Here is a 14,378-nt window from a genome sequence, read left to right as displayed (position 1 = left end):
TTGCTGTGGTTTGTTGAGGAAGTAGTACCAGCAAAAAAAGACATCAGTTAGATCAACAAATAATCCGAAAGGATGGATATGTTGGAGTTGGAGGTGTTTGTCTCAGTGAGACAAATGATAGATAGATAGATAGATAGATAGATAGATAGATAGATAGATAGATAGATAGATAGATAGATAGATAGATAGATAGATAGATAGATAGATAGATAGATAGATAGACCTATTGATATTCAATGCGCTGTACAGTCTCAAGTACAGTACAGTACAGTATCAAGGACACTGCATGTACTGAGACACAGTCACCCCTATTGTCACCCACAAGCACCAAATCATCATCACAGTCATGTTCTGCCCCTTCAAGTCAGCCTAAATAATTTATATTAGCTGCATTTCACACAAAACACCAACCAATATTGCATATACATCCATACATTTTTATAATACTTATTTTATCACTTACATATCCTAAATTAGAAGTGTAACTAAAAATGGATTTTACATCTATTTTGAATTTTATTTGACTACAAATACTTTTTCTCTCAACAAATACAAAAGATAGATAGATAGACAGACAGACAGACAGACAGACAGACAGACAGACAGACAGACAGACAGACAGACAGATAGACAGATAGATAGATAGATAGATAGATAGATAGATAGATAGATAGATAGATAGATAGATAGATAGATAGATAGATACTATATATAACAGGAAAACACAACATACTATATATACAATATTTACAAGAAGTATAAAAATAAGTGAATGCAAAAGTAAAAAGGAGAACAAGTAATGTACAGAGTGTTATCTGTCACATAAAAATTAGGAGTTGAACAGGTGTATAGCCTGAGGCAGGAAAGATTTCCTGTGGCGTTCTTTGAGACAACAGAGTTGTACAAGTCTCTTGGAGAAGGAGCTATGTTGTCTGTCTATCACCTGTAGAGGGTGGTCAGGGTTATCCATGATTGATAACAGTTTGTTAAGTGTCCTCCTTTCCACCACCACTTCAAAAGTTTCCTGTCTGCAGCCAGTGACAGAGCCAGCCTTCCCGATCAGTTTATTCAGTCTATTGGCATCACTGGCTGCAATGCTGTTCCCCCAGCAGACCACAGCAGAGAAAAGGATGCTGGCCACAACAGACTGAGTCTGTTGTCCTCTGTAGAGTCTGCTGCAGACCTTCATGTACACAGCTGTACTGTTGGTCCTCCAGTTCAGTTTTTTGTCAATGGTCACTCCCATGTATTACTACTCTTCCACCACCTCCACATCCCTACCAAGGATACTGAGTGGCAGAAGAGCTGAAGAAGTCTATCCACTACACCCAACACTGACTGATTCTGCTCCGCTCCCACAGTGAACACTACAGAACATCTTTTATTCCCTACTCTATGCAGCTGTATAACAGCTAATGCTAGCTGTAGCTAATATAATTGGCACTGCTACTTTTCCTAAGATAACATGTTTGTGAAGCTCATCAATGGGTGATTCAAGATAAACGTAGAGTGAAACGCAATGTAGTGATCAGATGCAGACGCTGTAGGAATAAGTAGTTGTTGTTATTTTCTGTTGTTTTTTTGTTTTGTTTTTTCAAAAACACAGATGCATATTAAGACAAATTGTTAAAAAATAATCCAAAGGTGTTGGAGTTGTCCATCTTCAGTGTTCTACATGTCTGTGGGGTCGGATTCCCTTGACAGTAACTCTGACTTTCCCTTTATATGCACAGTACAAATATCTTTCCACCCTCCCACAGACAGCATACTACATCTGATCATGTGTCCATAAGATTCATCCAGCAGGAGAGCTTTTCTGCGCCTGGCCTTTACTCACTCATGTTGTACCCAAGCTGGGTTTCAAGGTTTAAAGCAACTGGCCCATTCTGCACTTTTGCCCAATGAAGTGACGACATTCAACTCAACAGAACTTAAGTTTTTCTTCAGCAATCCCAGGGCAGAGGAATCATCTCATGTGAATGGAAGCAGACGTTGGTCAGTTATGCACTGAGCTCCTCTCCCCGGATAACAGGTGCGTGTATCTCTGTCCGTCATCAAATCTAGAGACAACATGATAACTCCGCCTCACTGACGGGGGGCCTCAGGCAGCCCAGCACCTCTTCCAGTGAGAAGAGCCTCCATGACCTAGCTGCCAGGGGTCTTCTGGACCCCCAGCAGTGGCCCTTGCCACCATGGTCAAGTCAGCTGTTCTGGAGTAAAAAAAAAAAAAAATTTATTCATGTGTTTCTGGTATTCTGGCTTCAACATTACTACTAAACAAATGAACTTATATATCTTTTGTCTTTTGTTGGGGCGGCTATGGCTCAATAGGTAGAACGGATTGTCCATGAACCGAAGGGTTAGCGGTTCGATCCCCTGAATGTGCCATATGCTAAAGTGTCCTTGAGCAAGATACTGAACCCCCAGTTGCTCCCAGTGCAACTGGCGCTGGTGTGTGAATGTGTGTGTGCTTGTGTGAGCGAATGGGTGGATGTGTCTCTGACTGTAAAAGCGCTTTGAGTACCTTTGATTAGGTAGAAAAGCACTATATAAGAGCAAGACCATTTACCATTTGTTTACTTATAAAAGATATCACAGTAAATTACAAGAATCCTAGTTTTGAATGAATCTGACGGTTTAAAGTGAGTGAAATGTTCCTTCGGATACTGATGGACCAAAAGGTACAGTACAGTTAGCTGCACTATAGTTTAATTATTTATTGTTTTCCATTACAATAATACACATATATTTTATGAATTAGAAATCCTGTTGTTTAATGCCTGTTTCTTGGGAAAAACATTCTAAACATTGTAAACATTCTGGTACTTTTGGTGGAAGGTATACATCTTGAGAATCCCTATCTCAAACAAAACATGTTGCCATGACTGAATGAAATAGTCTCTTTTAGGGATCAATTATCAGCATGAGGACTCTGAAGAAAACTAGTAGACTTCACTTCACTTCACTTCACTTCACTTCACTTCACTTCACTTCACTTCACTTCACTTCACTTCACTTCACTTCACTTCACTTCACTTCACTTCAATTCAATTCAATTCAATTCAATTCAGCTCAGCTCAGCTCAGCTAAACTCAACTCAGTTTAATTCAATTTAATCAATAACAATACAAATTGTCTCAAGATGCTTTATAAAACTCTGTCTTAAACCCAGCCTGAAACCTCCAGAGCAGCCTGAATGCGACGATGGCAAGGAAAAACTCCCTTTTAACAGGAAGAAACCTCAAGCAGAATCCAGCTCATATGGAGGGACCCATCTGTCTAAGGCCAGCCGGGTAGAAACAGAGAAGATAGAGAGAAAAGAAGAGTAGGAAAAACAACATAAACATACATCTGTTATCGATACATACATCTGACTAAAGCGTACATGTAGAATCTAATTATGATACAAATTCAAGATATAGCTGATGATGTTACATGTAAGTTTGATAATGAATATAAAATAAAACTGTAGTGCCAACAGTTGTTCTATCAATGAATGTTGCCTGAAGCTGAATGCAAAACAACAGCAACCATCAACCAGAGAGTTAGTGAATCTATTCTCAGGTTCCTGAATTGCTTGCACAAGTACCCTTACGCAAGACGCTGAACCCGGAGTTGTTCCCAGTGCTTCACAATGGATCGATGACTAAATAAGTCATTGTGAAGTGCTATATACTGTAAATGCAAGGCCTACCTTCCCTCTGTGTGTAACCCCATTCTGCAGGCGTTCTCCAGTAATGGCTGGCTTCTCCTGCAAGTCCACACTGCATCGGGAGGAAACAGGCAGGTGATGCCGGTCATTCTGGTTTTCCCAGCGAGCAAAACCTTTATTTTTAGATGATTTCCTGTGAGTCCTGTATTTCATTTTGGGGAAGGTGTGGGAACCGCTGTCTGTGTCCCCCCAGCCCCACAGGGGCTCAGTCTGGGTGGCCTGGCTGGTGGTTGCCCTCTGCAGGCGCACAGATATCCTCTGGGCTGAGCCGGTCATAAGGGTGATGGACTGAGTTTCCAGAGCTGGATCTACCGATGTGACCACTGGATACTTAAACACCTTGTCCTCATCTGAAGGAAGGAAAATTGTTAACTCATTATCCTTAGCTCTATGTCCTGACTGAGTAAAATCTGATATGTAAAATAAATAAATGATAACAATAAAGCAGCTTGCTATAAAAAAAAATGTGTCATTTAAACTATTTTTCTTGTTAAGATATTGAGTTCAGCTTTACAGTCCTGCTCAACAGTGGCTGAACATCATGTTTAGAAATTCATAACATCCTGATTTCGTGGGGCGCCCATCCCGCCTATGGGTCCCCTGGGCTGCCACCATACCAGCAGCCGGGGACCTGGCCTACACTTGTCTGTCACCTAAACTGCACTACGACCACACTCCACTTTACACTATGTTACTTATCACAGCCACAGCTAAGTACAGCACATACACCCAACCCAAGCTTTTAATGCACCACACCTTGGGGGACTGCCCAGGATGGGTCAGTGGGCCCTCCTCCTTTCCCCCAATCTTAATGCACCACACCACATCCAGGGTCACAGGGTCCCGGTGTAGGCTTATGCTTCCCCATCTGAAACTGAGGAAGCACCGAAATGGGGACACTTCTCACTTTCATAATCCCTTGGCACAGCTCAGGGAGCCTGGTCCTCTGTGGGTGGGTGTCCTTGAGCCAGCGGTCTGTCCTCTTGGCTGGGCTTTGTCCTCCGGCCCTGCATGGCGATGGGTCCATGGTGGCTCCTTGGTGTCCTCTGTCGGTCTGACCCTGGTCGGGTCGGGCGTGTAGTGTATTGTTATGTTGTTACTGTGACTTTAAGGTGAAAGGTAACAGTATGGGGGCCAGAACAACACTTCCTGGTTAGAGCCATGTTGGGATGTCTGAGGTAAAGCTGTTGCACTTAAAGCTGCTTGTCCTGTCAAGTTATTAATACCAAACCTTACAGGATGGTGACTCAGCACTTCCCCTCTCTCTTCTGTGGGGAGCCAGGGCCTCCTCGTGGTGGGTGGGGGATTCTCGCTTGGGTGGTCCGGCAGTGCTTGCCATCGCTTGCCGCGTGCGCCGGGGTGTGGCGTGCCCTGTGGATATGGTGGTTCTCTGGACTTGGTATCCATGTGCTCCCGCACTGGGGTGGTTTTCTTGGGGGCTGGGTCCCCTGGATTTGATTCTGGGCCCTGGTAATGTTCACACTCATATTTGAGTCCACAAGCATGTGTGGTGTCACCTGCCAGCTCGTGCTGGATCACATCAAGAAAAACTGATGAGTCCCGCCTAATAAGGGCTGGTCTGCTCTTTCACTCTATCACTATGTGTCCTATCATTGACTTAGCTCCAGCTCTACTGGGACCGCCTTATCCTCGTGGACTCTTCCACAGAACCCAGAACCCCCCTGGACCCCGTCGAGCCTGAGTGAGATGACTTGGAAAGCACAGGATCCTACACTCCACCAGCTGCTTCCAGCACCACATGCCTCCTTTCCTGTCCATTCTTCCACATCTTCTCTGTCTCTCCCTCTATTCACCGAGGTGTAGCATTGCCCTCCCTGCCACAAAAGGTCACTCCACTCAATAAAGATGAACAAACTAGCTCTCAGGGAGGTCACACACAAGCACTGAAACAACAAAAAATTCAGCTTCAACAATATAACTGCATCAATCTCATATAATATTGACACCCTGTGGTGTTCAACTATATAGACAAATGCAAACAAAAAAAAAACATATTGTTTGTTTGCTTGAAAAATTCACATGAAACACAAAGGATTTGCAAGGAGAATTACTGATGTGTAAAACTAAATATTTGTTCAGTATATACACGTTAGTAGCTGAAAATTACCTTTACAGATGGGCAGTGCGGGGCTGCTGGGCAGTGAGCTGTGGGTCAGTCTGGATGGAGAAACACTGCCTAGAGAGCCGGAACGAATCAGTTTCCTGCATGCCAGAACCAGCAGCTCCCGACATTGTTTGTGACAGTTTACACCGCAGTCTGCAAAGTCAAGTGGTAGTAGCAATATAGCAGTAAATAAATGTGTTATAGTAAAATATTAGGGCTTTGTTAAGCCATGAGTTAATTTTGGAAATCTAGTCAAACTTTACCTTTGCACTTGTAGCCCTGTTTGATGATCCCCCAGAGCTGCAAGGCCAGAAATTAGAAGAAAGGAAAAATTATATCAGCTAATGAAGGGAGGCAGAAGATTTTAAAAATGTGATATTGTACATAAAATAAAAAGTGTTGTGACTGATCACACACACATGGTGCAATATCACCATGTGATATCGCACTAATGGGGTATAAAACATGCAGTGATGGCAATACACACAAATCCTGCACAATGTTCACAGAAGGTGGGCTTCAGGTATGTCATCTCCTGGAAGTTGTGGATGAATCCTGGCCCCATCTTACACTGGAGCAATGGGTTAGCTCGAAGGAAATACGCTATCATTTCATCCTTACTGATCAACCCATCTCTAAGAACAAAGACAGTGGAGGAAGAGGAAAAAGGAGGGTGCACAGACAACAACAGAAGATGATTGATTCACAGGCACTTTCAGGTGTCACAGCATTTATTTCTAAGATTCAACAATAAAATGACATTATTATATTAATTATTATTATTATTATTATATTAAGTCTCTACACTCTCGCCCACCAGCACTTGGAAGTGCAGCAGTGTTCAAGAGCTGCTGATTCTGGAGTCTTTTCCTTCATTGTCTTGTCTGTCTACACCCAAGAAGGTATAGATAAATGGCATGTCTTGAAGTTTTGCAATGTCCCAGGCTGCCTGTGGCTGAGGTAGACCCATTAGTTCACATAAATTGTGTGCGCCTGTGTCAACTAGTGGGTAAATGGCATATTGTGACTGTAAAGCAGTTTGAGAATCAACAGGGAGAAATAAATACAATACAAGGCCATTTTACCATTTATATTTGCCCACCAAAATGTAATCTCCATAAACACCAATTGGAAGAAATGCACTCATGGTTTTGTGGTGTAAGACTGTGTCAGTTTGGTTGCTACTGACTGCAGGGGCAGTATAACAGTATAGAAGTATAGCATGGATGATTACACTGAGTCTTGACCCCTCCTGGGACTTTCTCACTGGGGGTAAGCAAACCTCTAACTACTAAGACATGTTCTAGTTCTTCTCTAAATGATCATGCTGTGATTAAAGTACCGTAGTTTGGGCTCAAGGAAAATAACAGCCATGAATAACTTCTGTGTTTCACACTCACTGATCTTTATCCAAAACGCAGAAGGAGTCTAGGAACGGGAAGTTAGCAGCAATGCTCTCAAAGTCTTCCTGAGAAATATAGCCATCGTGGTCATGGTCATAATTCCTGAACACAGACTTCACAAAAGCAAACAAGAAATGGGTTAACATACCAATATGTCATATGTAGTGAGATAGTGTAGTCTAAATTTTGTATTCTCAAGGCATTTGAAAAGGGATTGGTACTCACATGTACCACCTTCCTAATGTGTTTATTGACCACAGAGGGGTCTGGTTTGGGGGAGACACCAGAGGCCCAGTCGAGAGGTGCCAGGGGCTTGTTAGGAGTAGTAGGAGAGGTAGGCTGGAAAGAAAGAACATGCAGGAATAAAACCGGTCAAGTATCTGTTAATAAAGAGAACACAAATTGACATGGGCAATCAATAGTACTATTTTTCTTGCAGAGTGGATTAAATTACAGCACATGTAAAAAATATCTGCAAGTTATAATAATGCAGGATCGTTACAATAATCTTTTGGTGGTAAAAATAAATATAAATATTTGATCAGTGATCATTAGTTAAACTGAAACTTACCAAGGATTTGGGGTTACGTGGTTCCCTTAGCAAGGACAGCTCATAAATCTCATCTTCTGTGTAATAAAGGTCTAGAGAAAGCTGAAAATACAATTAAAATTTATGATTTGGATAAAAATTATATTAAAGTTGTGCTGAGTTGTGTAGCAGACTCAAGTTTCTGTTGTGGGAAAACTCTCACAGAGAATCCTGCATAGTTTTAAAACAGACTGAAACATTTCATGAGAAATTTCATGAGCTTTTAAGATAACTCTCAGGAAGGACATACAGTATGTGAAAGGTTTCTGACACACATTGTGGGCATCTTTATCTATGCATCTGTATTTGTGACTGATTGTGTGTTCATGGCAAATAATGGCCATGTTACTAATTCACTTCTTTGTCCTCATTCACTTATCTTTCTCTCTTTGTTCACTCTGTAGCTCACTGGATTACTGCAGTGCTCTCTTTCGGGCACTCATAGTGCTGGAGAGGGGAGACCAGTTTTGAGTGCTTGATTGTTTCAGATTTTTTGTGAAATGCACATTCAATCTCAATCAGCATCTGTGTATGCAAAGTGGTCTTACATGATTATTTTCTGATTTGGTAGTTGATAGAAGTTGTAGAAGTTGAACCACAACAAACACAAACAAGACAGACAGAAATAAAAAAAAAAAATAGGTTGTATGGAATATAATTTTTCATCTGTTTGGTAAAACTTATTTGTCAAACTCCTTTGTCAAAGATGAAAATATATAAGGGCAATAATGTGTTGGTCCCCTAAATCTTATGGCAGTAAAACACAATACTCTGGTGGCCCCTCACCGTTAGTAGGTAGATGAGATCCATGTTTGGTTCCAGTTGGGTCACTGCACTCTGCAGTGACACCAAGTCATTGAAGGTCATGTAAAGCTGATGCATTTTCACAAGGTTCACTTCATTGTTGTCACCAGCCCAGTCAGGAAAAACCACATGCACTGCGATCAGGTCCTTGAGGTGCACACCCAGTATGGGGATCTTAAATCCCTGGCACTCATTGAAAGCCTTCCGGTAGCACGAGTAGTTGTTGTTGGAAGAGACCAGCTCTGTCATCTCACTCCAGATCTAGGATTATCAGATTATGAAATTGTTATTAAATTATTATACAATCGAAGGGAAAGTGTCATAAAAACATGAACACCCTACAAACATCTGCACATTTGTAAAGACTTACCTTTACAACTTCTGCAGTAAGATATGAGTGAGTCTCCTTTAGTCGAGAAATGGAACTATGGCTCAGTCCACCCACCACTGCCATCAGTGTGTTGAAGTTCTGTAGGTGCCGCAGTTTCTGATAAAAGCACAATGAAATGTTGACTTTTTCAATTTAAGTTTCCTTTGTTACTGCTGATCACATCCAATGTGACATACTGTCCTATGCTGTTCTATTTTAAATGAATATAGTTTTTTTTTTTTTTTTAAATCTAACAATAACCAGTTACTGTGGGTAGTTTAAGCTTTTAATAAGATGATACAATTTTCTATATCAAGCCTAATTCAATTTAGATACTTTTCATTATGTTTCTGGCATGCTTATGTGATGAACAGTCCCAAAGACCACCGTAATACAGCTGATGATTCTTTCATTCTTTCAGTACAACTGGTAAAGTAATTGTACTGTAAAGGAGACAGTATGCTGTCTGCTTGTTTAAAAGATATTTGCCATGCAACTGTGACTTCAGAGTCTGATTTTTTTCATACTTTCACACATTTATCATACACATATCAAAATTAAATTAAATAAATCAATGTTGCGAGCTACTTTAGGATTTTACTGTTGTATTTGTGTAAAGATATTATTTTTGACTGGCCATGGAGTTGGAAGGTGTGAAATTAACATTTATTGTTTTTATAGTGTTAGATAAAAACAGTGGTGGCCATTTCATTTCCGTTTTGTACAAATCTATAGCTCTGAAGGGGTGTTGCACTGACATGGCTCCTTACCTGAGCCACATGGATGTATTTTGTGATGACCTCTGCTCGGGTCTGAGGTGTTAGCTTGCTAAGCACCATCAGCTGTACCCACTGCGAGACCCCATTGAACAGTGCAATGGAGCGCTCTAGAGTTGGGTTGTCCACCAGGCAGCCATGGATCACATAGCTCCGGTAATCAGTAAACTGTGAATCAAAGAGAATTATAAATCACATGTGTAACTGTCAATTTTTAATCTTATCTTCAGGAGACTAAATGTCTTCTAAGTTCATAAGGTCCCAGTTGACTGATATGATAGTTCCCACAAACAATGAGAAAGGAAATAAGAAAGAGATATGTTGCTGAGAGTGATGCAATATGGCAAATTTCTGTGAATCAAAGCAACACCTTTCGCCATCATAGTGCAGTTAATTTCATCTATTCATATTTTTATTATGATGCCTCCCTGCAAAAAAGCTCAAGTCTGACTTGGGCCTTTCTGGGTGGAGTTTGCATGTTTTCCCTGTGTCTGCATGGCTTCTCTCCTGGTACTCCATAATAGAGGCATGTTCCTTCGGTTAATTGGTGATACTGAATTGACCATAGGCGTGAGTGTGAGTGAGAATGTTTTTCTGTCTCTGTGTTAGCACTGTGAAAGAGGGGCAGCCTGTCCAGGGTGTACCCCGCCTCTCGCCCAATGACAGCTGGGATAGGCTAAGCAGATGTAGAAGATTTGTAATTAGTGGGTGTAGAAGATGAGAGATTAAATGAGATATTTTTTATTACAGTTTCAATAATGCACAGAATATTGGCTTTTGTTTTTTGCTCATGTTGGTTATAAGGTCAATTGACCTCATATCAAAACTTAATCCTCTGCAGCAGTGGCATTGGTGTGCCTAGTGACGCCCCTGCTCTGTAGGATTCATCCTTGAGGAGCTTTTGTAAGATCATTTCAGTTGTACACAGTTCACACAATTCCAAGTATGGTACTAGCCACAGTCTAGTAAGGTCATCATAATAAATAGAGTGTACAGCGGTGGAAAAAAGTTTTCAGACACCCCATGCATTTGTGAATTAAGAATCACTTCTTCAAGTGCAATTATTTTTAGTACAGTCACAGACAAAATACTAAACAAATCCTAAAACAGCCACTGATTGACTGGTTCCATAAAACCAATACATAAGAAATTTTGAGTATTGTGTCATTTTGGTATTCAATTCAATTCAAATCGTCTCAAGACCAATGATCCACTAATGAAGGTTGTGCTTTTTATTAATAGACACATTTTTCTTTTGCCTTGCTTCGTGTCTATATAAAGTCAGTCGTTTAAAAGTTCTTCAGAGACAAGTTTCTCAGCCAGGACGGGTACAGCTGCTGCCAGATCACCAGGAAGTCCCGATGCAGTCCTTCAGGAGTTAGATAAACTCTGCAGACGTACAGACAAACCAACAGCTTGGAAGACCAAGATCTAGGCATACAGTGGTTTCTTCAGCAAGAAATGGCTGAAGCTAACAGAAGCTCCAACAGCAGTGGTCAAACCAAACTGGTATCCAGTGTTCCACCCGCACTGTACGTGGTCGATTTTTAGAACATGGCTTAAGGTCCTACGGGGCAAGAAGCCTCTGATCAATGAGAGAGGTTAGCCCTGTGCTGTTGGGCCCAAGCACACAAGAACTGGACAGTCAGGAACTGGAAGAAGATTCTGTTTGTCAGATGGGTCCAGCCTCCATCTTTATCTTCCTCCGACTAATGTGAGGGTACACAGAAGACCAGGAGAAGCATTATCTCCAGGATGTAGAGTATCTACTGTCAAAAATGGTGGAGGCAGTATCATAGTTTGGGGATGCATGAGTGCAGGTTGTGTTGGTCATCTCACTGTCTGTGATGACATTGAACTCCACCAAGAACCCCTCAAAAGTGTGAAAGGCTCACGGGGAACATACCAGCCAGGATTAGAGCTCTACTGCTGCTAGCGGCAGGAGAACTAATTATTAATTTGATGATGTGATAGTTTGTTTATGTTTTGTTCAGTTTAGAACACATTCTCTGTTATTTGTTGACTTTGACACCAACAATGTTGAGAACTGACATATTGAAATTGTTAAGAATTTAGTTTTGTAAGTTTTTCTTGTGAACAGTAAACAAAATAAATATAATTTGTATTTGTTTGTGTCTAATGCAGCCACAACTTTTGAAACGCAAAAAAAAAAAAAAAGATTTTTCCACAAATATTGCATGATAATATTTGAGATTGTGTGAAATTTTAAGGGTGTCCGAAAAAACTTCCACCACTATATGAGCCTAACTAGATAACACTGCATGCTATACTGTACCAGATTAAGTAGTAAGCTGCATTAAGTTAAGTTTGATGAAATGAACAAGTATCTAAATACTCACACATTCAACTTTAAATATACCCTTTGTCTGCTTTAAACCGTTGCATTATGTTTATATATTAAGCTACAGCAGGTAAAATAAGTATTGAACACATCACAATTTTTCATAGTTAATGTATTTCTAAAGGAGCTATTGACATGAAATTTTCACCAAGTGTTGTTACCCAAGTAATCCACACATAGAAAGAAAACAAAACAAATAAGTTCAGAAATTAAGTTACATGTAATAATGTAAAATAACAGAGGGAACAAGTATTGAACACACGCAGAAAGGGAGGTGGAAAAAGGCATGGAAAGCCAAGACACCAGCTGAAATCTATCAGTGACCAGAAAGCCATCCTGCCCCTTGTCAGTGCAAATGAATATCAGCTGGTTCAGTCCAAACTGATAACCTATAAAAATGTGTATCATTACCAAGGTGTCACACAAGGAACATCTCATGATGGGTAAAAGCAAAGAACTCTCTCAAGACTTTCACAACCTTATTGTTGCAAAACATTCTGATGGCATTGGTTACTTAAGGATTTCTGAACTTCTGAACGTTCCAGTGAGCACTGTTGGGCCTATAATCCATAAGTGGAAAGAACATTATTCGACCATAAACTGGCCATGACCATGTGCCCCTCACAAGATTTCTGACAGAAAGATTTTCTGAAGAAAAAGCATGTTGAAACTTGTTTAAAGTTTGCTGCACAACATTTGGACAAGTCTGTAAGATAAAACGCATATAACACACAACATGTTTGGAGGACAAAATGCACTGCAAATCACCCCCAAAACACCATACCGACAGTGGAGTTTGGAGGTCTGTGGGGATGTTTTTCTGCATATGCTACTGGCAAACTTCATATAATTAAAGGAGGATGAATGGAAAAATGTACCAAGACATTCTTGAGAAAAATCTGCTGCCATCTACCAGAATGAAGATGAAACGAGGGTGGACATTTCAGCAAGACAACAATCCCAAACACAGAGCCAAGGAGACTTTCAATTGGCTTCAGAGAAAGAAAATAAAGAATGGCCCAGCCAATCACCTGACTGGAATCCAATTGAAAATCTATGGAAAGAACTAAAAATCAGAGTTCATAGAAGAGGCCCATGGAACCTTCAAGATTTAAAGACTGTTTGTGTGGAAGAATGGGCCAAAATCACACCTGAGCAATGCATGTAACTAGTTTCTCCACACAGGAGGCGTCTTGAAGCTGTCATTACCAACAAAGGCTTTTGTGCAAAGTATTAAATAAATATCAGTTAGCGTGTGTTCAATTGAAAATTTCATGTCAATAGCACCTTAAAGCACCAGAAATATGTTTACTATGAAAAATTGTGATGTGTTCAATACTTATTTTACCCGTATGTCAAAAGTATCTAGATGCATGTAGAAACAGCAATGTGCTTACTGAGAGGTAGTTATAACTGTGGACAACAATATAAATAAAATATAGCAAATACATGTTAATATCTGTGAGCTTATACACAAGGTTGATTATTGATTAGTGGTTGGTGTTGAGCAGACCAATCACAAGTCTAACAAAAGGTCAATAGGACATACTGATATCCTCCGTATAGACTTGAACTCCAGGAAGGTGAGATGCTCAGCTAGCTCCATTGGCTCCAGGTGGTCAAACAGCAGTGATGCTTTGCCTTTCTTGGCCTGCTTCTTCCGCTGGGTCAACTTGCGCATCCAGTCATATGACGGACTGCAAGAACAATTTGAAAATAAATCACTTATAGAATAAAATCTGCAGAGTTTTTTTTTAAGTGTGTAGATTTTCATTTCTATTTTGTTTTTGTTTTTTGTTTTTTTGTTTTTTCCCCAGAAATTCATTTTAGTACCCAAGGATGATTACTGATTATGGTTAAATTGGAATTGGGATCCCTTTTCATGTGAAACTCACTCAAATACTATGCTTAAATCTCCCAACAGTATATACAAGCAAGTATACATTTTCATTTCACTTTTCATACAAATGAGGTTATGTGGCGCTGTTAAACCAGGTAAAATTTCTGTGTACATTGTACATTTGGCCAATAAAGATTCTGACAAAATGCATTGTATTTGTGGAATTCTGCTTTTTATATTAATTACGATTATTATGTTGAGTACTATCAGGTATTAACTAATGTTGTTAACCTGTGCTACCTTCTGAGAATTGTAGGCCCATTTAGCCAAACAGGTGAAAAGGAAACTTCCAGACACTGTTAAAATTTTTATGACAATGTAATGCTTAGTTTATACA

The 14,378-nt window shown here is 40.3% G+C and overlaps 1 protein-coding gene across 8 annotated transcripts in view; it reads right to left on the bottom strand.

Moving 5' to 3' along the window:
- Positions 1-1,238: 1,238 nt before the first annotated feature.
- Positions 1,239-14,378, bottom strand: part of rasgrp3 (RAS guanyl releasing protein 3 (calcium and DAG-regulated)) — a 35,508-nt gene continuing 22,368 nt past the window's right edge. For 5 of the 8 annotated variants that reach the window (XM_047603820.1, XM_047603821.1, XM_047603819.1 and 2 more), the window contains 11 exons: positions 13,691-13,838; positions 9,774-9,947; positions 9,004-9,120; positions 8,616-8,894; positions 7,812-7,892; positions 7,466-7,579; positions 7,238-7,353; positions 6,325-6,472; positions 6,101-6,137; positions 5,841-5,990; positions 3,353-4,062 (listed from right to left, as the gene is read on the bottom strand). In XM_047603820.1, coding sequence (XP_047459776.1) covers positions 3,656-4,062; positions 5,841-5,990; positions 6,101-6,137; positions 6,325-6,472; positions 7,238-7,353; positions 7,466-7,579; positions 7,812-7,892; positions 8,616-8,894; positions 9,004-9,120; positions 9,774-9,947; positions 13,691-13,838 — 1,771 coding nt within the window. In that variant the 3' untranslated portion in view covers positions 3,353-3,655. Of the gene's footprint in view, positions 2,211-3,352; positions 4,063-4,468; positions 5,617-5,840; positions 5,991-6,100; positions 6,138-6,324; positions 6,473-7,237; positions 7,354-7,465; positions 7,580-7,811; positions 7,893-8,615; positions 8,895-9,003; positions 9,121-9,773; positions 9,948-13,690; positions 13,839-14,378 lie in introns of those variants that run through there. The other 3 variants (XM_047603823.1, XR_007114046.1, XR_007114045.1) reach the window with 3 other exon arrangements.

The sequence above is a fragment of the Mugil cephalus genome, chromosome 13 (genome assembly GCF_022458985.1).
Source record: "Mugil cephalus isolate CIBA_MC_2020 chromosome 13, CIBA_Mcephalus_1.1, whole genome shotgun sequence".
In the NCBI taxonomy this organism is placed as follows: domain Eukaryota; kingdom Metazoa; phylum Chordata; class Actinopteri; order Mugiliformes; family Mugilidae; genus Mugil; species Mugil cephalus.
This window is presented reverse-complemented; position numbering and strand designations above follow the sequence as displayed.